Genomic DNA, 24,774 nt, shown 5'->3' with positions numbered 1-24,774 from the left:
ACTCTGCTCCCTGCAGAGCACCCCACTTCAGCAGGGCAACTCCTGTACCTCATGGGGATCAAATGCCCCACGGGAGGACTGTCCTTGCTCCCCCAAGCTCGGGATGTGCAGCAGAGGAGCACGGGGGGTCCCTTCCCAGAGCTGTGCATGCCTTGGGGTGCCCTGAGGACATTCCCTGGCACTAGCATCCTCTCCACACCACCAAGAAGGACCTGGAGTAGAAAGAGGGGTATGGAGATGCAGTCCATGTTCTTGACAGCCTTCAGTGGCAGTCACCATGACTGTCACCGAAGTCCCCTGAGCCAGAGGTTGCCAAGCCTCCAGCTAGTCCTATCAAGCATCTTTCCCCCTTCCCGACCCCATGGAATGCATCCACCCCACAGCTGGGCCAAAGGGCTGGAAAACACCCAAGTGCCAGGCTCTGAGCACCCATGAGTGCAAATATTTGGAACCAGAGAAGTGCGTGCAAACCCCTGAGCAGCACGGAGCCACCCATGCAGCCCACGCAGCCCACGCAGCACATCGTCCCTGCCCGTTCATCACATCTGAAGGCTGTGTGGAGAAGCTGGACTCTCAGCTGCTGATGAAGACAACGTGCTGCTCTGGAGGGGTCTTTTGGCCATCGTGGTACCCAGGACCTGTAGGGCCCTTGTCCCTGGGTGAGGGTAGGGCACCTCCAGGGCAGGGCGATGCACAGGGCTTTGATGCTGGGGTGGGGGAAGCAGAGGGGAGGCACCTGGGAGCGCTGGCAAAGTACAAGCTGAAGGGGTTTGATTGTTCCATACTCTGGAGGTGGATGTGGGTGCCAAGGCAGCCCTGGCAGGGGAGCGGCTGGGCTCCGGCTGCGTGCCTGCAGCTCCTGTGAGCTCCCAGCAGCCGATGCCAGCAGGAAGCAGGAGCTGGACACACACAGGGCACTAATAGGGATGCTCATTGCTGCCTCCAGACTGCATCCTATCCCTCAGCCCGCAAGCACAGTCATCACGACTGCTGATATGCAAGTTCCTCGTTGCAGCGGTCGTTTGCCATCCCAGGGCCCAAACTACCCTGTGGGTCCCACCAGCCTCAGGCTCTCAGCTGGGTGCTGAATGGAAATCATCCCCAAGCACCTGGAACTGTCAGGGTACCCTCAAAAGCACCAGCCTCCCCCTGTTCTCTTGCCAGGGACCATCCCTCCGTCACTAATTGATGCCACTGGGCTCATGTACGACCACCCAGCAAGCCTCTGGGGTATGTGGAGCCGTGGCACTGGGCATCCCACAGCTCCACCCCGATGGAGAGGCTTAAGGACTTCCCTCCAGTGTCAGTCGGTGCAGGGAACATGGTTAGTCCCACCCCAAGGGCCGAGGCCATGCCAGGGATGCTCTGCACAAGCCACCCTGCCCTGTGCACCAGCTGCCACCACACACGTTACCCAGAGGTCGGGACTGGCTCGGATGTGGGACCTGCAGGCAGATTAGGAGCAGACAACATTTCCAGAGCTAGCAGATCCCACCCTGGAGATGTCTGGGCCCCCAGGGGATCCAAACCCAGCTCAGACCTTGTCTTTGCCATCAACTGTCCCAGCTCCGTGGCAGGTTCAAGGGCGAGGGACCCACCTAGGCTGCCCTTCCCCCCTCACACCACCTTCTTGGTGAGGGAAGGCAGGTGAGGTCATGGCAGGGGTCTGCGGGCTCAGGGTGGCCAGCAAAGCCCCCGCCCTGGGGACACACATTCCCCAGCCTCCGTGTCAAGTGCTGATGGGGACACCCCACTGGAGCAGTTGCACCAAGCTGGCCCAGCCCCAGCTCCAGGGTCCCAGCAGGATGGGGCGATGTGCCCCATGCAGCCAGCACAGCCAGGGCACAGCCAGATCCCCTGTCCCCAGGCAGGGGACAAGGACAGCACCCCAAGGAACTGCACCCCGGCAGCGGGACGGCATGTGCCCGAGTGGGAGCCCTCCTGCACCGGGCCACGTGCCAGGACAAAATCCAGCCTCAGCACCCGCACTGGCCACGGGGAAGCTCCAACCTGCCACAACCTGCTGCCACCTCTCAGTGGGGTCCCCGCCATCCCACCGTGCATCCTCAGGGGACAGCCCCAGTCCTCCGACGTTGGCACCAGGTCCGGTCCAAACCCCAGCTGGCTGGTGCTGGGTTCAAGCCAGCCCAAAGCCGCCACGACGCGGGGCGAAGCTGTTTGCACAGCTGTGCAGGGCGCAGCGGAGCGAGCCAACTCCGGGAAGGAGATGTTTGGAAAAGCACCGGCTAATTTGGGATTGGATCCGTGCAGGTCAAGGCTCGGGGAAGGCACGACCCAGCTGCAGCCCGAGGGGGTAGTGGAGTCGGGGTGGGGATGCTGGCGGCGTACCCTGACTCTGGTTTATCTTGTAAATGGAGGCCAGGCTTCAATTAGTGGTGGAAACCACGTTGGGAGTGTGAAAGCCGTTATTAGAGGCCGGGCCACAAAGCATCCAGCGGTCACCACAGCACCGGGGAAGGAGGTGCAGCGCTGAGGGGACAGGATCGGGCCCCTGACGGCGGCTGCAGAGGGGACAAAGTGCCCGTGTGCGGTGGCAGGAGCTGCTGCAGGGCTGCAGCCCCCCCACGGACCCCATCCAGGAGCCATCCGCGTGTCCTTGGTGTGGGTGGGGATAATCCCTTGCTCGCGTGGGTCCGACCCCTGGCCGCCTGCCCCAGACCCACGCGTTCCCTCTCCCCCCCGCCCCATCCCCGAGGGATACTCCGAGGTTGTCACCGGGGGTGACACCGAGCTGCTGCTGAGCCTGCGGGGGTGCCGGGGGTCCCGACGGGCGGGGGGGGCAGTGCCAGGCCGGCGGGGGCCCTGCGTGGGCAGAGGGCTCCCTCTCGAGGCCCCCGGCCAGCACTGCCAGGCAGAGGGGCAGAGGCAGCCCCCACTCGTGACCGTGGCCGGGCCACCACGGGGCTCCCGGACCCGGAGCAGCTGGATGCAGGCGAAGCAACCACCACCGGCGTGGTGACCGCGAGGATGTGGGGACAACCGAGGAGCACCAGCAAGGCGCCCGAGCTGCTGAGCAGGAGGTGGTGAAACCCACCAGTGTGGCCTTGGGGCAGCCACCAGCTCCTTCGGGGCACCCTCATTTTCTTTCCATCATTAATTAGCAGATGGATTTGTCTGGTTTGGTCCTGGAAAAAAGCCAGAAGCCAAGTGATGGGTCACAACGGTTGAGGGTGGTCCCACAAGCCAGAGCTTGTCCCACGTCCTCCAGTACAAACATCAAGGGTTGGTTTAGCAGAAGACAAGAGTCACTCCCAACGCAGCAGAGACACAAGAAGTGTGAGACCTCCCATGGAGAGCGCCTCCAGCTGGGGTGCTATCTACTCAAGAGCTAACGAATGTCTCTCGTTAATCAGCTGGATGGGGTACATCACAAATGCCAGACACCTGAACCGAGGGAGGAGGCATCTTTACCACCTCTTTGTGTACTGTGTCAGCACTTAGTGAGATTTCTTGTCCTGTTTCCTATGAACAAAACCCAAACCTGACATAGACAAGATGTTCTTCCTCCTTCCCAGCCCCAAGGGTCCATGCTTCTGTCTGTCTCCAAGCTCCACTTGCTGCTACACACCAGTTCCATGGGCAAGGGGCAGCGCAGAATGACCACCCATGGGGGTGGTTGGGCAGCTGGGGATGGGCGGACACGTCAGGACGTGAAGGACCTGCCCCGGCGGTGGGTCCCCTCTTCCCTGGGGGCTGGGAGAGCTGCTCAGCATTAAGATGTCACCTTTACACGTTGTGGGACAGGATGGGTTCAGGTGGTGGTTGAGGAGCATCATCACCACTCGCCCACCACTGGGCGATTGGGCAGGAGTGGCAGGAGAAGATGGGGATGCAGGCGCGGAGGTGACAGTGCAGCGTCAGGGCCGTGTGGGGCTGGGACAAGGGGTGACCTGCCCAAGGGAGCCACCCCCGTGCCTGGGACATCAGTGACACGAGGGAGGGATGACCCCTGCAAGTGACAGAGCAGCACATCTGCAGCGGTGTGGGACGGGGCTGGGGGGACTCTGCAGGGAGGGAGCGGTGGCCCTGGGGCACCTGGTGACAACTCCCCCCGGGGGACTTGGTGTCACCCCCCGTGGGCATTCGGTGCCACCCACCCGGGGCACTTGGTGCCCCACTCCTGGACACTTGGTCACCCCCCTCAGAGCACTTTTTACACACACACACACACACACACACACACACACCCGTGGGTATTTGATGTCCCCCTCCCGGGTCACTTGGTGCCACCCACTCGGGACACTTTGTGGCCCTTTGGGGCACTTGGTCCCCCCCCGGCCCACTTGGCCCTTTCCACCCCCCCCCGCCCCCGGCGCACTTGGTCGCACCCGGCTGGCCGTTCTCGCTACCGGAGCGGGACGGAGGCGGTGACGGCGCAGGCCCGGCGGCCAATGAGGCGCTGGGGGGCGTATCTGGGGAAATGGCGCACGGAGCCAATGGGGCGCAGGGGGCGTATCCGGGGCTGGCGCCCGGAGCCAATGGGGCGCTGGGGGCGTATCCGGGGCTGGCGACCGGAGCCAATGGGGCGCTGGGGGCGTGCCCGTGGCGGGGCCGCGGGGCGGGCGGGGGATGCAGCTGTCGGCGGGGGCGCGGGAGCGGGTGGCGGCGGTGCATGGCGGGGGGGGCTTGTCCGAGCGCCTGCGGCTGTACGACGGCTGGGCCGCCCTCTACGAGCAGGTACCGGGGCTGGGGGGGGGGGGGGGAGACCGGGGGTACCGGGGCCGTTCCGCTCCGCTCCGCTCCCCGGCGCCGCTGACCGCCGTGTCCCCGCAGGATGTGGCGGCGCTGGAGTACCGGGCACCGCACCTGGCCGCCGCTTCGCTCGCCTCCGCCTTCCCCGCGCCGCCCGCCGGGGCGCGGCTGCTCGACGTGGCGTGTGGCACCGGGCTCGTAGCGCGGGAGGTACCGGGCGGGACGGGGAGGGGGACGGGGCCGGGAGGAGAGACTAACGGTACCGTGTGGCCGTCTGTCCCCGCAGCTCCACCGCCGCGGCTTCCGCTGCCTGCACGGCGTGGACGGCAGCGCGGGGATGCTGGAGCGGGCGCGGAGCACCGGGCTCTACCAGCAGCTGCGACGGTGCGTCCTGGGCCAGGAACCGCTGCCCGCGCCCGCAGGTAACCGGGGGGTGGGGGGCGGTGGGGGGGGTGATGCTGCCCTGGGGGGTCCCCCCCCCCCGGTGATGCCACGCGTGTCCCCGCAGAGCACTACGACGCCGTGACGGTGGTGGGAGCCCTGGGCGAGGGGCAGGTGCCGAGCGCGGCCGTGCCGGAGCTGCTGCGTGTCACCAAACCGGGTGAGGGGGCGGGTGTCCCCCCGCTGTCCCCACCCCGCCGGGACACCCGTGGTGGCAGGACGGGGATGACGGGTGCCAGCAGGGACGTTCAGTGGCACCCCAGTCCCTGGGCCGGCCTGCTGGGGGACGTGGCGGTGACACCCCAGCTGTGTGACAACCCGGGGTTCGGTGTGACACCCTGCCTGTTCCCTGCCTGCTGACACCCAGCACGGTCTCGCTGCCTCCCCTCACCACCCACACCCACACTTTCCAGTGGGGGACCGGTCGCTGGGTGCCAGCCTCGGCGGGGGGGGGGGGGGGGGGGGTCACCCGGCGTGGGTGTCACCCGTCCCCTCTCCTGGCAGGAGGTTTCCTCTGCCTGACGACCAGGAGCAACCCCTCGAACCGGCGGTACAAGGCGGAGCTGGAGGCCGTGCTGGAGGGGCTGGAGGGGCAGGGAGCCTGGCAGAAGGTGCTGGCCCAGGAGGTGGAGTGCTGGGAGAGGGCCACCTCGGATGAGGAGAGCACCCAGGGCACCGGCTACATCTCCGGGGTGGTCTACATCTATCAGAAATGCCCCGTGCCCTGCCTGGAGGAGGGCTGAGGGCCAATGTGGCTCTGGGAGAGGCGGGGTGAGCGCTTGGCCTCTTGTAAAACCCAGCCCATTGAGCCCCTCCTCAAGCAGGGCCACTACTGGGGGGTGACAGTGTTTTTGGGAAGCATCCCCATTCCCTTCCCTGGATCCTTCCTCCTGAGGTCTGGGCTCTGGGGACCTTGCCGGCTCCTCAGCATGGCGTGGGGCTTCTGCTTTCACTGTGGTCTCCAGGGCACCGCCGTTAGCTCTGACGTTCAGGTACCGTTCCCAGCACCTCGGCCCTCGCCGTGACACCTCACGGACCCACTTGGCTGTTCAGAGTCATCTCCGGTCCGGGATGTCTTCTCCCCACCAAGCCCACCCTCTCTGCCCTCATGGGCAAAATCTGGATCCTTCTTCATCTTCTCCACCCCAGACCCTGTGGTCTTTACCTGGAGACTGTTGGAGGTGGGTCCCCATCCTCATCCTCCCCAAGAGTTAACCCAACACACACCGAGCTGCAGGAGACCCCCACATCCAGCCCAGGAGCAGCTGTGCCAAGGTGACACCCAGCCCGAGCAGCTTTCCAAGCTCCACATCAGCCTTTCATCCCACAATAGCTGCTTAAGTCTCTTATTTTCCTACAGCTTTGTAGTTAATGGTCTGGGTGGGAAATGAGGCTGGAAGGGACTTCAGGAGCCACCCGGCATGGCCTGCCCAGCCTGTTCCCCTCGCCCCTCACCACGCTGCCTCCACCCCTCCTCCCCCACTGCTCCCTTGGGAAGTTTTTTACCCAAATCTCTTGCTGGGATATTTCCTTTTTTCCTTTTCTCTTCCCCCAGACCTGTTCCTGCTTGCCCCATTCCCATGGCTCTGGGGAACAGGTTACATCCCCTCAGGAGCTCTTCCCTGGTGGGAGACAGTAACTGTGCCTGTCCCTGTCCCCCACCCAGGTCACCGCACATCTCCTACACTCCCCTTCCCTGTGGCTCTTGTCACCCTTCCATGTTGCCCCCCCAAGTCTTGGGGTCCCTGCGCCCCTCTCCCCCTGTTTGTCCACTGGGCAGCTGGGGGTCGTGGCTGTCCCCGTCCCTGCATTTGGCTGTTGAATAAACCCCCGTGCCACCACTGCCTGCCTGCCGTGCATTGTTCCCAGAGCAGTGGGGCTGAAGAACGTCAGGGGTGGGCTGAGTGGGGAGGATTTGGCCTTTCTCTGGGGTCCACTCTCAGTCCCTGGGGGCTCAAAAGACTGAGCTCTGGGAGCCTGGTGTGCCCCTCCCATCCCCCTTTTGGCTCTCAGCACCCTCTCCCTGCCTCAGTTTCCCTGCTGGGGGATATGCAAGGCTGGCTACTGCCACATCCTCGTGGGGACATGCCAGCCGCTGGGACAGCAGCCCCCCGTGCTGGCAGGGCTCAACACCCATAGGGCACGTCACCGTCCTTCCCCCACCGCGCCGTGCCGCTTCAAAATGAGCCCAGGCAACCTCGGTGGCACCAAGATGTTTATAGTCCATCACGAGCGCAGCCAGGAAGGACACACATGAGAGGACCGTGCCCGGGGGGGGGCAGCCAGTGCAGGGAAGGGGAGGAGGAGGCAGCACGTGGGCAGGGGGGTGGCACGGCGGGACAGGACGGGGACAGTGATGCTCTCCCTGAGGCTGGCACCCAGGCACGGTGGCTCACACATAGTCCTTCATGGGGTAGCCCATTGGGCTGCAGGTTTTCACCGCTCTGTACTTCTTGGGGTAGGGGTCCTGCTGGGACGGGGGTCCCGAGCAGCACAGGATGCCCCCACCAAAGAGCTGGAGGGCACTGGAGGCCCAGCCGATGTAGAGGGCAGCCCCCAGCTCTCTCTTGAGGGCCTCAGGCACCATGGGGTTGTAGAAGTTGCTGACGATGCTGTTAGCAGACCAGGAGACAGGGATGAGCAGCATGATGCTGGCCAGGACGAAGATGGCACCTGCCACAATGGAGATCCTGGTCTTGGTGCTCTTGTCATCCACCCAGCGGGTGCAGTCCGCACCCGAGATGGCGGTGAGGAAGGCAAAGAAGGCCATGAAGATGGAGGTGACCACCAAGGCGCGAGCCGCTTGCAGATCGGAGGTGAGCTCTAGCAGGGAGTCGTAGACCTTGCACTGCATCTGCCCCGTGCTCTCGTACACGCAGTTCATCCACAGCCCTTCCCAGAAGACCTGGGCCACCACGATGTTGGAGCCGATAAAGGCCGTCACCTTCCACATGGGCAACGCGCAGGTAAGGATGGAGCCCAGCCAGCCCAGCACGGCCAGTATCAGCCCACCCAGCTGCATCGTCATCGCCGCCATCCACAGCACCTGCGGGGACAGGGCACAGCCATCAAAGACATGGCCCCAAATCAGGAGGGCTTTCTGAAGAGCATGGACTTCATGCTGGGTGCATCCTGTTCCTAACTGGGTGGGAACGGCTGCAGACCAGGATGGAGACACAGGTGACATGGGGCATTGCCGCAGGACGGCGTGGGGACACGTGTGGCATGGAGCATTGGTGCAGGTCAGCATGGGGATGTGGGTGGCACTGAGCACCCAGGTCCTGAGGAGGAGGCCGAGTTGCAGGAGCCCCCATGTATCCCCCAACAACGTCCCCATGGCACGGGACAGTCCTCTGCCATTGCCTCATCCCAGCTGGGCCTGGTGCACGGCAAGTGGCAGGGAGGGGATGGCTTTCTGGGAGCACGATGAGGGGCTCGCTGTGCCCATCCCAGCCCGCTCCAAATCACAGACCCCCACCCGCAACTCTCACCCCACATCCTGCTGTGACAGCTGCCCCACAGCGCCCACCCCACGTCCTGCTCCGTTGCTGGTGCTCCAGCCTCCTTGGCCACGAGCATCATGCTGGGGGGGCACGGGCAGGCGAGGCAGCCCCCTGTCCTCACCGCAGCACCATGTGCTCCCTGCCATTTCAGGGCAGGTTTTGCTTTGCCCTCGGCAGCTGCGCTGCAGTGACTTTGGACCCAGGAGTTCTTCTCTGGGGCACTGCAAATGGGTCAGAGCTCAGGTCTGCCTCCGCTCCTGGCTGTGGTGCTCAGCACTTTCAGTGATACCTGCTCCTCCTTTGCACCGGGAGCAGCACCGAGCTGGGGAAACCCCCGGCGAGGGGCTACAGAGCCCGGGGTCACCGCAGGCATCACCCCTGTAGGAGGGGTGACACAGGAGGGGTGACACACCGTTGGCTCCACCACGGTCATACATGGCCACCATGGGCGCTGGCTCAGCCCAAATCGCTGCTCAGCCCCACACAGAGCAAACCCCCTGTACTGCCATGGGGCAAAGTGCACCCATGGGTGCTGGCACCAGTGCTTGGCGGCTGGGACCAGGTGAGTTTTTATGAGCCCTGAGCAGCAGCCGGGTATCAGCTGTGCCTGGCACACCCTGTGGCATTGTAGGAGGTTTCGCCATCGTTTCTCCAGCCCTGGTTTCAGTTTCTGGGGCCTCTCCTCCCCCCTTGCATCCCCACTCCTTCCCCAGCACCTTTCATCCCTGATGGGACGCCTCCCTGGTCCATGAAAAGCCCCTTTGGGCCACAGATGAAGTCCCTTTCCTCACAAAAGGGAGACCAGCCTCCCGGGAGGTCGGGGGGCCGGGATGATGGGAAGCCGTGGCGGGCACCCTTCCCCAGCCAGCGGGACCTGGACCACCAGGGACACCCAAAGTGGGGCGCACGACCACCCGGAGCGGGGATGAGCCCCGTGGATCCCGGCAGGGACATTCACCGCAGCATTGCTCTCACATTTCCAGCCGGCCAGGGGCACCACAGGGCCGCAGGCACATTTTCCACCATTCCCGCTCCCAGGGAAGGGATGAGGGAGCTGGGAGTCCTCAAGCCCCCAGATCCCAATGTGACACCCAGGGCCAGGCAGCCGGTGTCACCCACCGTCCCCACGCACCCTGAGGCGGGAGGGAAGGATGTTCCCAAGCCAGTGGAGTGCCGGCTGCACCCCGGCACAGCTTGCCGTGCCGGAAGCAAGATAGGCAAAACACCCGGCGTTGCCCACGCCGGCCCCGGGGTGCTCCCAGCCGGGGCTGTCGGGTGGCCCCAGGGCCAGCGTGCCCCGACCCGCCCTTGCCGGCGCCCGTCACCTTCCTGATGGGGTGGCAAGATCACACGGGGACAGGCGTGGGGAAGCCCCGATGCCCTGTCTGGCACCGCCAAGGAGTTGTGCCATGGAGGCAACCTGTTGTCACCCCTCGGGGAGCGGGTGCCCGGGGTGGCCTGGGGAGGGGAGGGTGATGCCAGGGCTGGATCAGGGGTCAGGGGGTGGCTGGGGTTGTGGGAGGCTCCAGAGAGCAGATCTGGGGGATCTCAGGGAGACAGCAGTCTGTGGCACAGGAGCACGAGGCTGTCCTGCCACCGAGGCGGGTGTTGCAAAGGGTAAAGAAAACAAAGCACAGCAGGGTCTGAGCAGCTGCCATTTAATGTTGGAAGGCTGCGACACGGGGAGAGACGGCGGCACAGCTGGTGTGGGGGACCGCGAGCCACCCCCTCCTGTCCCCAGCCCGGGTATGCCACTCAGGGGGATGCTGAGGGGGGCCATGGGGCTGGGTGCACCCCACGGGATGGGGTCGGGTCTGGGAGTTACCCCTTCTGTGTGAGTGCACAGCCCAGCTCCACTCCTGCCTCCCCGACCGGTTCTCCCAGCCCGGCTGCTGCTTTCCTACTCCCAGGATAATGATGCCCCCGCCCCGGGGAGCTGCCGCGAGAAATCACACGTCTGTACAGCCGCTCTGAGCCCCAAAAGTAGGTCAAAGCCAAAATTTAGGGTACAGGCAGACGAGAGCCTCTGCCACCCCTTGAGACCCTGCCAGGGTTTGCAGAGCCATCGCATCCCCGTGACTGCGTGGGACAGGATTGGTGAGCCCACCGTCACCGCTGCCCACCCTTGATGGGCACGTCCTGGGGCGGGGGGGGGGGGGGGGGGGGGGCAGGTTACACGGCAAGAGCCCTGTGCAACCCGCAGGACGGGCCCCCGAGAGCACTAGAAGCTGCGTCACCACACGGCACACCCCGATACCGGGAGCCAGGAGATGCTCCAGGGAGGGATCGGGTGGTTTTTCGGAGAAGACGCCATGGTTGGGTGCTCATGGGGGAGCGGGACCCCTTCCGTAGGGGAGAGCAGCCAGGACAGGATCTCCCTGTTCCCCATCTCAACGGAGATTAAAGAACCAGCTTCAATCCCCCGGTGAACAAAGGCAGCTCTGTCTGCCCTCCCTCGCACCACCCCGGCGCCCAGCCCTCCCTGCCCCGGCTCCCAGCCAGCCCCTGGCCCAGCCAGGGGGGGTCTGTGGGCCAGGGGTGCCCTGGGAGGTCCCAGCTCCCTGGTGAGGCTCAGGGGGTCCAGGCAGGCGCGGCGGCTCCTAGACATAGTTGCTGGCTGGCAGCGAGCGAGCAGCCGTGAACTTGGCGGAGTAGGGCTTCTCGCCCCGGGGGGGGCAGGTGCAGCAGAGGATCCCCCCCCCCAGCAGCAGGAGCGCGGAGGCTGCCCAGCCCACGTAGAGGGACGATCCCAGGTCCCGCTTCTGGGAGTCGGTAACCAGCGGGTTGTAGAAGTCCTGGATGATGGTGTTGGCCGACCACGAGATGGGGATGAGGATGAGGATGCCAGAGATGATAAAGATGACGCCGGAGAGAATCATGACCTTGGCTTTGGCAGTGTCGTCCTCCACGCAGTTGGTGCACTTGCCACCGGCGACGGCGAGCAGGGTGCCCAGGACGGCCAGGACGATGGCCACCACCACCATGGCGCGGGCGGCTTGCAGGTCCTGCGGCAGGGCCAGCATCGAGTCGTAGAGCCTGCACTGCATCTGCCCCGTGCTCTGCACCACGCAGTTCATCCACAGCCCTTCCCAGATGATCTGGGCCACCACGATGTTGTTGCCCACGAAGGCCGTCTCCCGCCACATGGGCAGGGCGCAGCAGAGGATGGAAGCCAACCAGCCGATGACAGAGAGGGCAATGCCCAGCACCTGCAGCCCCATGGAGGCCATCGCTCGCTGCCTGCACCCCTGCCTGCCTCCCGCAGCGCAGTGCCGGCTGCTGGGACCATGGCAGGTGTTATATGCCTTTGCCGAGGGAGGAGCACCAGCCGCTGCCGCCGGCCTGCCGCCGGCACCAGATGGAGGGGTAAAACCAGTTTCCCGGGATTCCTCCGCTTGCATTTCTCCCTGAAGCGATGACACTTAATATCCCCGGCTGTTCCCGCGGAGGAGGACGCTGGAGACTGGGATCGGGCCACCCAGGCACAGGAGTGTGTCCCACCGCTGCCCGTGGGACAGGCAGGAGATGCCAAGGGCAGCTGCCGGGACTCAGCCTGGGGTGCTGAAGGGGAAGAGCCGGTGCCCAGGCACCGGGATGTCTCTGCTGTCGTTGCCAGCACCTCCTACTCCATCACCCAGACGGGATCCCTCCATGTTTCCGTGCCTCAGTTTCCCCCCAGCTCGTGGGGTGGCTGCTCTGGCAGCAGTCCAGCCTTTGCCCCCCCGCGGCCCCGTGCCCGGGCAGCAGCACGCTGTCCCTGCCCCGCTGCTGGGCTCACTGCCCGGCAGGACACAAGCGGCTCTTGTTTGTTCCCTGGCGTCTGTACCAGCTCTTCCCAGCCCTCCATCAGGCCTCGGGCGGGAAATGTCACCGCCCAGACCCACAAACCGGTTGGAGCGGCTGCCGGCTCCCCGCGGAGGAGAGACGGCGCAGCCCGGGGCGAAGGGGGGGGCAGACCCCAAATCCTACCCCACCTCGTGCTCTACCGCCGAGCTGGTGTTCACACGGCAGCCCTTGGTGCCAGCCCTGCCAGCCTCCCGCTGCCCGCGCTGCCGGCCAGGCTCGGTGGGTCGGGGCTGCGGAGGGCAGAGGTGGCCTTGAGGTGTCCCAGTGCCACCGCTGCCCCAGTGGGAACTGGGGTGCCAGGCGCAGGCAGGGCAGCGGGGCCAGCAGGGCCACATGATGCTGGCAGAATTTTGGCACAACTGGCTGTACCCGCTGGCCAGGCTGTGCCGATACCAATGCCAATGCCAATACTGATGCCAAGGCTTTGGGTGCTGCCAGACCTCTTCTCCTTAAATCCACAAGCCCCCCCCACACACCCCCCCTCCCCGGTCCCTCCAAAGTCCCTCCAGCACCCACGCAAGCATAGCACGAGGCCAGACAGACCACAAGGACAGACAGATGGACATTGCACCGTTCCCCCACCCCAGCTTAATCCCAGGCCTCTGGAAAAGATAACAGGGCCTGAGATAATCTTAGTTTTTCCAAGCACTGTGGTCACCAATACAATCCAATCACTCGTGCTAATCGTTTGGTGTGGCAGGCTCTAGAGCTGTCGCTGCCCACACCGGGATGTCCCGGGACATCGCGCCCTGATGCGGTGGGATGAGCCGGGTGGTCCGTGCACCGCAGTGCCGTGGGGATGCCAGCGGCGCTTGGGCTGGGGATGCCGGTGCCCGGAGCAGCAGGAGTGGGCAGGGCAGAGTTCAGGCACTCGGGGACTCAGGTCTCACTGCAGACCCTGACCCACAGGGACAAGCCAGGGTACTGTCTGCCCGACCTGGGCCTGAGGAGCCACCCAGGTGCCCAGGCACACTGGGATGCTCCATCCGTCTGTCCTGCTGGAGCACCCACATTGCTCGCATACCAGCATGCCCATCCCAGGGCTGGAGCCTCGTGGTCAAGGGTTCCCTTTAATCTGCAGGACTCCGGAGCGTCCCCGCAGGGGCCAGACTCTGCCTGGGGCTGAGCATGGCTTTCACCTTCCAGCCACCTGCTGTAACCACCAAATTATATGGGGCTGGAAAGAGGCACGCGCCCACATGTGTGTGCACCTCGCCTGGGCCGTGTTGCCCCAGGCACGTGGGGACATGCCTCTGGGCTGGGGACAAATGGCAAGGTGGGGGTAAGGACTCCTCCACACACGGATCATCAAACACCTAAGCTGCTCGTGCTCCCCCTCAGAGCCAGAGCAGGCGCCAGCACAGCCTTCCGACAGCCAATTACTGTAATTAAAGCCGGAACGTGACATATATTCAAACATATATTCAAACTGACGGCTGCCACCCAGAAACAGCCCCTGTGTCCTTCCCCACGTTCCCCAGCAACGCACTTGCCCGGCCAGCACAGCCAGCCCCGTGTCGCTGGCACTGCCGGCCAGCAGGACAGATGGACACAGGCTCAGCAGGGAGCGGAGGAACAACAGCCAGCCCTTGGGGCAGCACCCTGTCCCCAGCACCCACGGAGCCAGAGGACGCTGGTGCAGCACGGGTAGGACCGTGGCACCGCTGAGCAACTCGGCACACGCCACGGACACCAGCCCCACAGCCCCGTCCCTGTTGCCCACGCCCATGTGGACGTCGCAGGACCTCAGCCCTGGCTTTGTCCCAGTGCCACATGCAAGGAGACATGGCTCAGGCACATGTCCTGATGAGATGACAGCCCACCTGCTCAGCAGGGAGCTCCTCCACCCCAAAATGGGGGGCTCATCCAATCCCGAGCCTTTGCCACCCAGCACCCAGCTGGGTGTGGGTGCCCTGCCCCAAATCCAGTGGGATTTGCAGGATGGGGAGGGCCTGAGCTCCCATCCCTGCTCCACCACACGCTAATGGGGTCGGTGATGCCAGAGCTCCCACCCCAGCACATTGGCCACCGACCCTTCATGGCTTGGCAAACGCCCTCCGCCGATAGTCCCAGTTTCATCGGGATGGGGACACGCTGCAGCCCCACGGCTGGGTAGCGAGGCCATCGCCATGCACGGAGGTGGCATTAAACCCAGTGTCACCATGATGCTGGGCACCCCTGGGTGCGTGGTGGAGGCTGCGCCACCCTGACCTTGCTCAGGGCAGAGGAGACCCCGCGGGGAGAGGGCTCGGGGCACAAATCATCTGCCAAAGGGCTTGGGAACATCCCCACCCAGGACACGGGTGACATTCCCACCTCACACACATACCCAGCTCTGCCCCACTCTGCTGAGCTGAGATCCCCTCATCCCCCGGCACCCACGCGTGAAGTTGCCACCCTGGCTACCTCGAGGTCCCGATAAAGGCAGGCCAGACTTGCCGGCAAGCAGTGATCCACCGGGATCTCCAGCTTCACATCCACCGAGCAAGGCACGGCCACCACCACTGCTCCCACTCAGCCAGCACGGAGCTGGGCAGCCTCTCCCTGCCGACGGCTGGGGATTAGTTACTGGCAGCCCAGAGACTGAATGTTCCCAAAAAAAGTCCTTGCCCAACATAAAACCCCCCCGACCGGCTCAAATATGCAGAGTCAGGTTGTTTCCCGCTATGAGAAAGCACAGTCTTATCGGCTCGGCAGGAGAGGAGCCGTGTGCCGGGAGCTGAGGGGTCCCTGGGGGGACGCAGTCACCAGGCAGCAAGTGCTGCTGCGAGAAACAGGACCTTCGGCCTGAAGTCACCCCAAAAATAAAAGCCTTGCCCAATTTGCCGAGCAAAAAGTGGCTCTGAACAGGGAAAATACACCGAAGTGCTGTCAAGGTGGTTGTTGAAGGGATGGGGGAGACGACAGCCAGGGCTCAGGAAGGGGGATGCGAGCGGCGCGAGGGGAGTCCCCCCCGTAGGTGATGCTCAGAGGAAGGGAGATGCTGAGGCAAAGCCCCCGGGGAAGCTGATCCAAAGCTGTCAGGGTGGGGATGCCCCAGGCACGCTGAGATTTCGGGCGTCCCGGCGTCCCCCGGGCAAACTGCCAGCCCGCTGCCACGTCCCGCCGGACCGTGCCCCCCATCACCCCCCAACTCCCCGTGTGCCGGCCGGGCGCCGGCGCTGCCGGCAGCTCCATCCCCGCCCCACCAGCAGACAGAGCCACCATTGATGCTCGGAGCCACCTTACCTGCTCTCCGTCGCCGCTGAAGGGGCTTCAACAATGGGCTGCCTGTGTGCCCTGGCCGGGGCAGAGCCAGCAGCCCCACGCCTGAAATATAAGCAGCCGAGGCAGCATTTACCGCCCCAGCCCAGTTCCCCCGGGGGGGGAAACGCGCCATCACTCCCGAGACCGCAGGGGAGGGGGAACACCCCAAACCTTGTGCCGGCTGCCGAGCGCACGTGAGCGGGACGCGGCCCCATGGCACCCGGGGCAGTTTCTGCTGTCACTTCCTGCTCGCCCCCGGGGGTGCTGAGCGCTGGGTACACAGTGGGGATGGGGGGGATGCCTGCAGTGGTGGGGGGGCAGGTCCCACCGCTAGCAGAGGTGTCCTTCCCACAGCACAGGCCACCAAACCAGCGATGCCCCCGTGACCTTTGCCTGGAGTCACCACATCACAGAGGGGGCAAACTTGTCCCCATGTCATCCGTGGCTCCGTGTGGCCACCCCACCTTATCCCCGTCCTGGGGAACCTGCTGCAGGTGATACCCCCCCCCCCCATCCCTTCCCAGCTACGGGGAGGGGGGAGAGCAGAGGGGCTTCAGCAGGATGGGGGGCACAGCAGCAGGAGGGATGGGGATGCTCCCAGGAGCCCCGTGGGGATGCTGGCCCCGCTCAGCTGTTTTCGGTAAACACCAGCAAGCCGGTTTGCTCGCCACAAGAATGCGTCCTGATGCGCGCGGCGGCGGCCGGCACCCCGAAACCCCGGTGATTTGCCCCTTCCTCCGTCATGAGTCAGGCAGCGGCGGCTGCCCCAGGCCGGCACGGCACGGCACGGCGCGCAGCCTGTACTTTGGGCAATTTGGGATGACCAAATGGGGACGCGGCGTGTGGGGCTCTGATTGCAGGGTCGGGGGCTGCGGCGCTTTGCCTGCCCCATCTCACCCCATCCCTGCCCCTGTAGCCCCTACCCCCAGGGGTATCCCCGCTGCTCCATACACTTGCCTGGGGTATCCCCCTCTTCCCCTGCCCCACACCCAGACTTGGGGTATTCCCACTGCCCCACAGCCCTATCTGGGGTGTCACCCTGCCCTACACCCCTCCATGAGGTATCCCCCCTGCCCCACATTCCTACCCTGAGGTATCTCCCCCTACCCCACAGCCCTGCCTGGGGTATCCCCATTGCCCCACACGCCTGCAAGGGGTACCCCCCATTGCCCCACACACCTGCAAGGGGTACCCCCCCTGCCCTGCAGTCCTACCTGGCATGCCCCCCTGCCCCACACCCCTTCATGCAGTATCCCCACCACCCCGCAGCTCTGCTCGGGGTACCCGCCCTGCCCCACAGCCCTGCCTGGGGTACCCCCCCCTGCCCCACAGCCCCTGCAGCCCTGTGTGTCTGTGCAGCTGTGGGTGCACGTGATGGTGTACCCGCAGCCACGTGGGCGCCGTGGGGTGCGCGTGTGTGCACCCGTAACGCCGTCGTGTGCCTGTTCGCCTCTGTCTGGGCGCCTGTGTGTGTGTGCGTGTCTGTCTGTCTGTCTGTCTGCGTGTGCAGCTGCGTTTCCGGGTGTCACTGCCGGCAGAGGGGGTGAGAGAGAGAGACAGACAGACAGACACACACACACACACACACACAGAGACCCTGCACCCCGGGGCAGCTGGCACAGCCCTGCCTGAGGCGTGCGCTGCCGGCACCTCTGCCTGCCGACCTGGGGGGCCCTTGGCCAGCCCAGACTCTGCTCAATTTGGGGGTGGCGGTGTCTTGTCAGCAGCAGCCCAGCAGGCCTGACCCTGTACCCACCATCACCTGCTGGCAGCAGTGGCATCGTGGGCACCCCAAAGTGCCCCCAAGGGCCGGGACCCCCAGCACCCCCCAGAGGCAAGGGCACAAGGCCCTGGGCTGCTGCTTGCATGGGCTGCCCCTCTGCAGCACATACGGGGTCACCCCCCGGATACCCTCACAGCCACTAACCTTGGCTGGCTGTGGGGGGCTTGAGGTGCCCTTGTGGGGGTGATCAGGGTACACTGGGGTGGCAGAAGCCTACCTAACAAGATATTTTTGGGATGCCATGGGTTGGCAGAGGCTAACCTGGCTGGGTATCAGATATCGGGGTGTCACAGGGTGGTGGAGGTCAGATACAGGGTGCTGCAAGGGGCCAGAGGCCAACCCAGGTGGATACTGGGTGCTGGGGTGACAACAGCTGACCCAGCCAGATAGGGGGTGTTGGGGTCCTGTGGGGTGGCAGAACCTGACCCCACTGGCTGTTTGGGTTGAGGTCGCTGCAGGGCAGCAGAAGCTGACTCAGCCAGATACAGGGTTTCGGGGTGCTGCGGGGCAAATGAAGTTGAACCCCCCTGGCTACAGGGTGTCAGGGTGCTGCAGGGCACAGCCAGGTGGACACAGGGATCCCCCCCCCACCACCGCAGACCTCAGGTGCCCGAGCAGGGAGGGCTCCTTCCACCACACCGGCTGCCAGCATCCCGCCGCCCTCTTGAGTAGTTAATAAGTTGTAGAGGAGATTTTGGCGCAGGCAGGGAACAGGCAGGAGCAAGCCTGCATCCAGCGGGGGCCAGCAACCACATTCCAAGGGGGGGTGGGGGTCTGGAAATACCAGCATGCAAGGTTGGGGGGGGGGACACGACACATGCACCCCACAGCCGTGGGGCTGCTGCTGCCAGGTCTGAGCGTGGCTGCCGGCAGCCTGCCTGCACCCGTCTTGTTTCCCCCTCACTGGCTGCCCGCTCAGGTTGATGGGGTGACGCTGCCAGGGTGGTTCCGTGCGTTATCTGGTGCTTCCTTCAAGGCCAAAATATATGGGCAGGATGAGTAAAGATATTTATCATCCGGTCTGGGGATCCCCGCTGGTGCTCCCTGCCCAGCAGCGTGGGAGCAGGAGGGAGCTGGGCCGGGGGGGGGGGGGGGTGGGTGGGGGTGGAAACCTCCTGCTCCCACCCTGCCAGGCAGGGAGCACCCATGGGTCCCCTGGGACAGTGGTGCCAGAAGAACAAGCATCACAGCATGGTGAAAGGGTTGCACTTTGCACGGCGATGCAAAGGTGCCCGGCGCTTGCCAAACCCCAGTTAAACGTGAGCACTGATAAGACGCTCCAGAAATAAACCAAACCCTGACCCGCCGGCACTTTGTGGTGGGGGCGGGGGGGGGAAATGGCAAAGCTGAGGGATTTCCAGGTCCCCAAGGGGGTTCGGTGAGTCTGAATCAGCGTGGTGGTTGTGCTTCCTGGTATCCATCACCCTGAAACCAAGGGGATGGCCGTGGCAGGTAACGTCTCTCCCCCCCCCTCCCGCCCTTCTCCGGTAACCGGCGCCATCTCTGCAAACAAAGGGGAGGGTGTGGGACGCGGGTGACGGTGACGGAGGAGCAGAGAGGAGCGTCCAGCAGCGAAACCCCACCCCGGGCGGGCGCTTGAGCTGGCCCCGCCAGCCCTTATAAGCGCAGGTGCACCCAGGTGTAAGCCGATCCCCCAAGGGCTGCAAGCAGCGACGGGTGACGGCGACGGTTTCGGTCCGTGGGTTCTTCTCCGCCATCCTCTCGGAGCGCGACAGCGAACCGGCCACCATGTCGATGGGGTTGGAGATCGGCGGGGTGGCCTTGTCGGTGCTGGGTTGGTTGTGCAGCATCATCTGTTGCGCGTTGCCCATGTGGAGGGTGACGGCCTTCATCGGCAACAACATCGTGACGGCCCAGATCATCTGGGAAGGGCTGTGGATGAACTGCGTGGTGCAGAGCACGGGGCAGATGCAGTGCAAGGTCTACGACTCGATGCTGGCCCTGCCGCAGGACCTGCAAGCCGCCCGCGCCCTCCTGGTGGTGGCCATCGTCCTGGCCGTCCTGGGTTTACTGGTGGCCATCGTGGGCGCCCAGTGCACCCGCTGCGTGGAGGACGAGAGCACCAAAGCCAAGATCACCATCGTCTCCGGCGTCATCTTCCTCCTCTCCGGCGTCATGACCCTCATCCCCGTCTCCTGGTCGGCCAACACCATCATCCGGGATTTCTACAACCCGCTGGTGCTCGACGCGCAGAAGCGGGAGCTGGGCACCTCGCTCTACGTAGGCTGGGCAGCCTCGGCCCTCCTGATGCTGGGGGGGTCCCTGCTCTGCTGCTCCTGCCCCCCCAAAGACGACAGGTACCCCACCGGCAAGGTGGCCTACTCCGCCCCGCGCTCCGCCGTCACCAGCTACGACAAGAGGAACTATGTCTGAGCTCCCCTGGGACCCCCCGGCACCCCCCCAACAACCCACCCACCCCACCCCTATCCCCTGGGATCCTCATCACCCTCCACGGGGACCGGGGATGGCGGCACCGGGGCGGGGGGGGGCGCGAAGGAGGGGACGGGGACAGCCGCGGGGTCAGGGCCAGGCTGTGTAAATAGAGACGGTTTCGGTTAAACAAGAGGCGGTTTCGGGTCGGCAGGAGAAGCGGCGCCCGGCGTGCCCCTGCCCACACCGATGGGACAGGATGGGGACAGGGACGGGGACGGTGGCCCCCCCCGGTGTTCTGTGTGTGTGTGTCCCCCCCCCCCCATCGCCACCGGCCAGGCACCATCTGTCCCTGTTACGCGTGGTCTGTACCGGTTACATTTGTCAATAAACGTGTCCTGTTTTGGTAGCCCGAGTATCCTTGGAGCTGGGGTGGGGGTGGGGGCAGAATCCCACCGGGTACAGGGAGTGGGGGGGGGGGCTGGGGCTACCGCCCCCCCCCAGGAGCCACCCCACACTCTCCACTACGGCAGCACCCCGGCAGCAGCGGATTTGGGGACGGGGATCTCACGCCACAGCCCCCCCCCCAACTCCCCGGGGGTCTCTGTTCATGGGAGGGGGGGAGGAGGGCGACCGCCCCCCCCTCCCCGCCCGTTTCGGGGGCAGCCGTCGCGGGGGAGGGGGTCGGCAGCGGAGCGGGCACCGAAACCCGGCGGCGGCACTCCTTGCTCGCCCGGTCCAAAGTCTGGTTCGGGGGGGAACACGGGGTGCTGCCCCCCTCCCCGCCCCGAAGAGCGGCGGCTGGGGCGAGGCCGCCCTTGCACAACCGCACACACACACACACACACACACGCACACACACACACACACACACACACCCCCCCCCGCCACGCTCCAGCGGGCAGGGACAAAGCGGGAAGGAGCCGCTGCAGGTGCACGGCCCGATCCTGCGCTACCGGGGACCGAGCGAACTCCCGCCCCGCCGCTGCCCGCCCGGGGGGGGGGGGGGGGGGGCTCGGAGCGGCTCGGGGAGGGGGGGGGGCGGGGGGGGGAAAACCGCTGCCCGTTTGCGCCGGAGGTTTTTGTCGCACTCGGCCTCAGGTCCTCCCGCAGCCGGCGGGGCCCCGGCGCTTTGTCCCGGCGCAGCATCCCGCCGCCCCGCCGGCGGGCAGGTGATCCGCCCGGCTCAAATTCCGGCCCCCCCGGGGGCCCCGCCTGGCCCCGCTCCCCGGCACGCCTGGCTGCCCGCGGGCGGCCGCGATAACGATCGGCTGCGCCGGGGCAGGGCGGGCCCGCCCGGCTCCGGCTCTGCCCGGCCCGCGGCTCCGCCGGCACCGGGGGTGGGTGGGTGTGTTGGGGGGGGGGTGACACACGGGGACACGGCCCCGTTTCGCTGCCCGCGGGCCGTGACCTTGCCGTCCACAGACGCCCCGCGGGCGGAGGAGGAGGAGGAGGAGGAGAGGAGGAAGGCGGAGGCCGGCCCTCCCGCCACCAGGGGGCGCCCAGCCGCCGGGCAGCGGGGCGGGGCCACTCGCGTCACGCCCCCGCCGCCATCATGCTCCGCCGGTTGCCCCGCGCTCTCCCCCGCCTGCCGCCCGCCGCCGCGGCCGCCCGCTCCGTGGTGACGTAAGGGGCCACCGCGCGGGGGGCCGGGGCGGCGGGAGGGGTCCCGAGAGGCGGTAGAGGGAGGTGGGGGGGAATTCCCCGTTACCCGGGGGTGAGCCACGCCCCCCTTGTTAGCCCCGCCCCCTGATGCGGTTCACCACCGAGGGCTGGGCCCCGCCCCCTGGAGGTGGCCCCGCCCCTAGCCTCCGCCGCCCCACCCTCCCTGCCAGCAGGGCAGCCCTTGTCCCGCCCCCTCGCCCTGGCCACGCCCCCGCCCACAGACCACGCCCCCCACGTACCCCCGCGCCCAAGCCACGCCCCCAGGCGACCCTCTCCCCGGCAGGGCCGTGCCGCTGGCCCACGTGGAGGTTGGGGATCGTGGGGACCGGCCGCCCGTGGTGCTGCTCCACGGGCTCTTCGGCAGCCACGGCAACTTCAGCACGGTGGCCAAGACCCTGGTGCGCCGCGGCAGCGTCAAGGTGAGGCCCTGGGGTGGGGGGGTCACGGGCAGGTGGTGCCCACCAGCGGGGTGACACGCTCCCCCTGCCCAGGCAGGTGCTGACACCAGATGCCCGGAACCACGGCGACAGCCCCCACAGCCCGCTGATGACCTACGAAGCCATGAGCCTGGATGTGCAGCACCTCCTGACCCGCCTGGGCATCACCAAGTGCATCCTCCTGGGACACAGCATGGGGGGCAAGACGGCCATGATGCTGGCCTTGCAGCGGGTCAGCAGGCGCAGGGTCCCGGGGCTGGCGGGGGGTGCTCCCGGGGTGGGAGGCTGTAGGAAGGGGGGTGACACCCGTGGGGGGCTGTTTACGGGTGCCGGCCTTGCCCACAGCCCCGCAGAGGGTGTTTTTTCTCTATCATGGTCGGAGGTGCTGTCCCGCTCAGAGCTCTAAGCCGGGCTGTGGGAGCAGGAGCCAGTCTCTGCCTGCCAGCCCATGCTCTGCCCTGTCTCTCCAGCACTGATTGCAAGGGAGCTTGGAGATCTCCTGTGCCAAGACACAGGGGCTTGGGAAAGGGCACGTGGAGTGCTCTGCTGAGGCGGGAGGGAGCTAAAAGCCTCCATGGAGTCTGGGTGGGAGCAGAGCCCCATGCCTGGTCCCACTACAGAGATCTCAGCTGGCATCCATCCATCCTGCTTGTGTCCCCAGCCAGACCTGGTGGAGCGCCTCATCTCCGTAGACATTAGTCCCGTCTCATCCACACCCGTCTCTGAATTCTCTGCCTACATCTCTGCCATGAAGTTGGTGAAGATCCCGGATGGCCTGTCCCGCTCTGCGGCCCGCCAGCTGGCTGACGATCAGCTGCGTCCCGTGGTCCAGGTAGGAAATCCTGCTCCTTGGATGGGGTTTCAGCTCCCAGCCTGTCCCTATGACTGGAGCACAGAGCTTTAGGGCCACAAGACTTTTTCCACCCCTGCTCACTCGCCACTGTCGGGGCAGCTGGAGGACATTTCACCCAGGCTGCAGGGGTGATGGGGAATGTGACGGCATGGGAGATGGGCAGAAGGGGGTAGAGCGGAGGATGGAGGGTGCTGGGACATCTTGAGGACTTGTTGCTATTACTGAGGAGCGTACGATCCCCTTTTGTGGCAGCTCCCACAGCTGAGACAGTTCCTCCTCACCAACCTGGTGGAGGTGGAAGGCCACTACACCTGGCGGGTGAACCTGGAGGCTATTTCCCACCACTTGGCAGATATAATGAACTTCCCTGTCTTCCACGAGCCATATCCTGGCCCTGCGCTCTTCTTGGGAGGATCTAACTCACCCTATATCAGGTGGGACTGGAGAAAAGCGGTTTGAAGTCTGTGGTTTGACCCCTTGTGCTCTTCTGCAGCTCTCCAGGGTGGGAAGAAGGCCCTGAGATGGGGACAGTCCTGGAGTGAGCTCTGTGCCTCCAGCAGCCGGTGACACTGATGCGCTGGAGAATGAGGGGGAACTTGGGGGAAGCCCCAGGCTTTCCCAGCGGGGAAGGGGACATGGTTAGATGTGGGATTCTCCTCTGCCTGTGGTGTGTGAGGAAAGGCACCTGGATGGACCTCTGACCATGCTTCCCGTGGTGTGTTCGCTTGTCCTGCAGCTCCAAAGACTACCCGGAGATCCAGCGCCTCTTCCCCAAGGCAGATGTCCAGTACATCAAAGGTGCAGGCCACATAGTCCATCAGGATAAATTTGAAGATTTCATCACTGCTGTCCTCAATTTCCTGCCACCACCATAGCACTGGGGACCGAGGTTTCTGCCAGCACCGCGTAGGACCTGAGGAGCTCCAGGCAGTGACGTGGGGCTCTGTGAGAAGGGGCTCGGCCTGGACCAGCTGCCTACTTTGTATTATGATCCTGCCTGCAAGGCCTTCTCCCACCCCAGGTCGCCTGGAGCCAGAGCGGAGAGGCACCTCCGTCCCACCAAGCTCTCCTGCTGCCCTCGCAGGGTCTCAGGGTGGCACTGGTCCAGGACACAGCCTGTCCTGCCTGCGCTGGAGTGTCTCGAACACTGGGAGGGGGCAGGAGAGCCCTCTCATTTTCCTGCTGCCAGACCACCTGGTTGTGGATCTGGCTGTGACTTTGCAGAATGTGCAATAAAGCAGAATCCATGCCAAGGCAGAAGATGGTTTGGATGTGGCTGTGGAGGACAGGGAGGGTGGCGGTGGGCAGGGGAAGGGGCTCTTGCTTACCAGCAGGGATGCTGGGGGGAGGCAGCGACTGGGCTGGGCTCATAATGTGCAGAGCTGCGGGAGCAGGGAGCATAAGATGCAGGTATCAAGATCTGTGGCTCCCAGGGGGAATCGTGTCCTTCCTCTGCCTCAAGGACAGTGAGAGGATCGGGGAGTGGGGGGAGCTGCCTCCTGAGCAAGGAGATGCTGCAAGCCTCCAAGGGGAGGGCCTGGAAATCCCTCTGGAGCAGGTCTGCCCAGCCTGCCCCGAAAGGCGGGCATCCCCTCCTCCCTCAGCTCCCTCTGATTTCTCACCTCCCACCTACTCGGTGTCCAACATAACAGCAGCTACTGCTGGCTGTAACAACCACCCACCACAGGCTAAAGGCAGAGGAGCTGTGCCGTCTGCTGTGAAAATCTCTTTGTTAGGCAACGGGTAGAGCCAGAGCCAGGGTGGAAGCGGCTCTGGGAGTGATGGATCATCTCTGTCTCAACCGGGCTAGTTGAGAGACACTAACCAGCTTTGCATTTGGTGTCTCAAAGCCAGGTGTCTCTGCTGCTCTCTGGGAAGAGTTTGCTCATTTTGGGA

At 65.1% G+C, this 24,774-nt stretch overlaps 5 protein-coding genes across 12 annotated transcripts; 3 read left to right on the top strand and 2 right to left on the bottom strand.

The window, feature by feature from the left end:
- Window positions 1-4,588: 4,588 nt before the first annotated feature.
- On the top strand, window positions 4,589-6,995 carry METTL27 (methyltransferase like 27). Of its 5 annotated transcripts, none has more exons than XM_042791860.1 (6): window positions 4,589-4,698; window positions 4,795-4,923; window positions 5,000-5,135; window positions 5,222-5,314; window positions 5,659-5,925; window positions 6,160-6,995. In XM_042791860.1, the coding sequence occupies exons 1-5, from the start codon at window positions 4,591-4,593 to the stop codon at window positions 5,895-5,897; spliced, it is 705 nt and encodes a 234-aa protein (XP_042647794.1). In that variant the 5' UTR covers window positions 4,589-4,590; the 3' UTR covers window positions 5,898-5,925; window positions 6,160-6,995. The 5 variants fall into 5 exon arrangements, with proteins under 5 accessions (XP_042647794.1, XP_042647793.1, XP_042647792.1 ...); XM_042791859.1 differs by having other exon boundaries at window positions 6,120-6,995; XM_042791858.1 differs by having other exon boundaries at window positions 5,659-6,995.
- Window positions 6,996-7,352: 357 nt separating this feature from the next.
- On the bottom strand, window positions 7,353-15,837 carry LOC104368890 (claudin-4). Its single transcript, XM_033004058.2, has 2 exons — window positions 15,732-15,837; window positions 7,353-8,200 (listed from the first exon to the last, which is right to left on the bottom strand). Exon 2 carries the CDS (start codon window positions 8,189-8,191, stop codon window positions 7,547-7,549), a length of 645 nt encoding a protein of 214 aa, XP_032859949.1. The 5' UTR covers window positions 8,192-8,200; window positions 15,732-15,837; the 3' UTR covers window positions 7,353-7,546.
- LOC116964434 (claudin-4-like) lies at window positions 10,300-12,267 on the bottom strand. Its single transcript, XM_042791770.1, has one exon. It carries the CDS (start codon window positions 12,056-12,058, stop codon window positions 11,258-11,260), a length of 801 nt encoding a protein of 266 aa, XP_042647704.1. The 5' UTR covers window positions 12,059-12,267; the 3' UTR covers window positions 10,300-11,257.
- Window positions 15,838-19,169: 3,332 nt separating the features above from the next.
- CLDN3 (claudin 3) lies at window positions 19,170-20,332 on the top strand. The gene has a single exon (XM_042791550.1). The coding sequence runs from the start codon at window positions 19,282-19,284 to the stop codon at window positions 19,924-19,926; it is 645 nt and encodes a 214-aa protein (XP_042647484.1). The 5' UTR covers window positions 19,170-19,281; the 3' UTR covers window positions 19,927-20,332.
- Window positions 20,333-21,459: 1,127 nt separating this feature from the next.
- Window positions 21,460-24,135, top strand: ABHD11 (abhydrolase domain containing 11). 4 transcript variants are annotated; one of them, XM_042791863.1, is made up of 6 exons: window positions 21,460-21,549; window positions 21,872-22,007; window positions 22,080-22,257; window positions 22,646-22,857; window positions 23,131-23,312; window positions 23,615-24,135. In XM_042791863.1, exons 1-6 carry the CDS (start codon window positions 21,479-21,481, stop codon window positions 23,751-23,753), a joined length of 918 nt encoding a protein of 305 aa, XP_042647797.1. In that variant the 5' UTR covers window positions 21,460-21,478; the 3' UTR covers window positions 23,754-24,135. The 4 variants fall into 4 exon arrangements, with proteins under 4 accessions (XP_042647797.1, XP_032858940.2, XP_042647798.1 ...); XM_033003049.2 differs by having other exon boundaries at window positions 21,461-21,549; window positions 22,084-22,257; window positions 22,687-22,857; XM_042791864.1 differs by having other exon boundaries at window positions 21,461-21,549; window positions 22,691-22,857.
- Window positions 24,136-24,774: the final 639 nt, after the last annotated feature.

Source organism: Tyto alba, unplaced genomic scaffold, assembly GCF_018691265.1.
Source record: "Tyto alba isolate M040663 unplaced genomic scaffold, T.alba_DEE_v4.0 Super-Scaffold_19, whole genome shotgun sequence".
Lineage (NCBI taxonomy): Eukaryota > Metazoa > Chordata > Aves > Strigiformes > Tytonidae > Tyto > Tyto alba.
This window is presented reverse-complemented; position numbering and strand designations above follow the sequence as displayed.

Coding starts and splice junctions, on each gene's coding strand:
- ABHD11 (XM_042791863.1), top strand. CDS start 21,479: ATGCTCCGCCGGTTGCCCCGCGCTCTCCCCCGCCTGCCGCCCGCCGCC. Junction 22,258..22,645: donor TGATGCTGGCCTTGCAGCGG/GTCAGCAGGCGC, acceptor GTCCCACTACAG/AGATCTCAGCTGGCATCCAT. Junction 22,858..23,130: donor AGCTGCGTCCCGTGGTCCAG/GTAGGAAATCCT, acceptor CTTTTGTGGCAG/CTCCCACAGCTGAGACAGTT.
- CLDN3 (XM_042791550.1), top strand. CDS start 19,282: ATGTCGATGGGGTTGGAGATCGGCGGGGTGGCCTTGTCGGTGCTGGGT.
- LOC116964434 (XM_042791770.1), bottom strand. CDS start 12,058: ATGCAAGCGGAGGAATCCCGGGAAACTGGTTTTACCCCTCCATCTGGT.
- LOC104368890 (XM_033004058.2), bottom strand. CDS start 8,191: ATGGCGGCGATGACGATGCAGCTGGGTGGGCTGATACTGGCCGTGCTG.
- METTL27 (XM_042791860.1), top strand. CDS start 4,591: ATGCAGCTGTCGGCGGGGGCGCGGGAGCGGGTGGCGGCGGTGCATGGC. Junction 4,924..4,999: donor CCGGGCTCGTAGCGCGGGAG/GTACCGGGCGGG, acceptor CTGTCCCCGCAG/CTCCACCGCCGCGGCTTCCG. Junction 5,315..5,658: donor GCTGCGTGTCACCAAACCGG/GTGAGGGGGCGG, acceptor CTCTCCTGGCAG/GAGGTTTCCTCTGCCTGACG.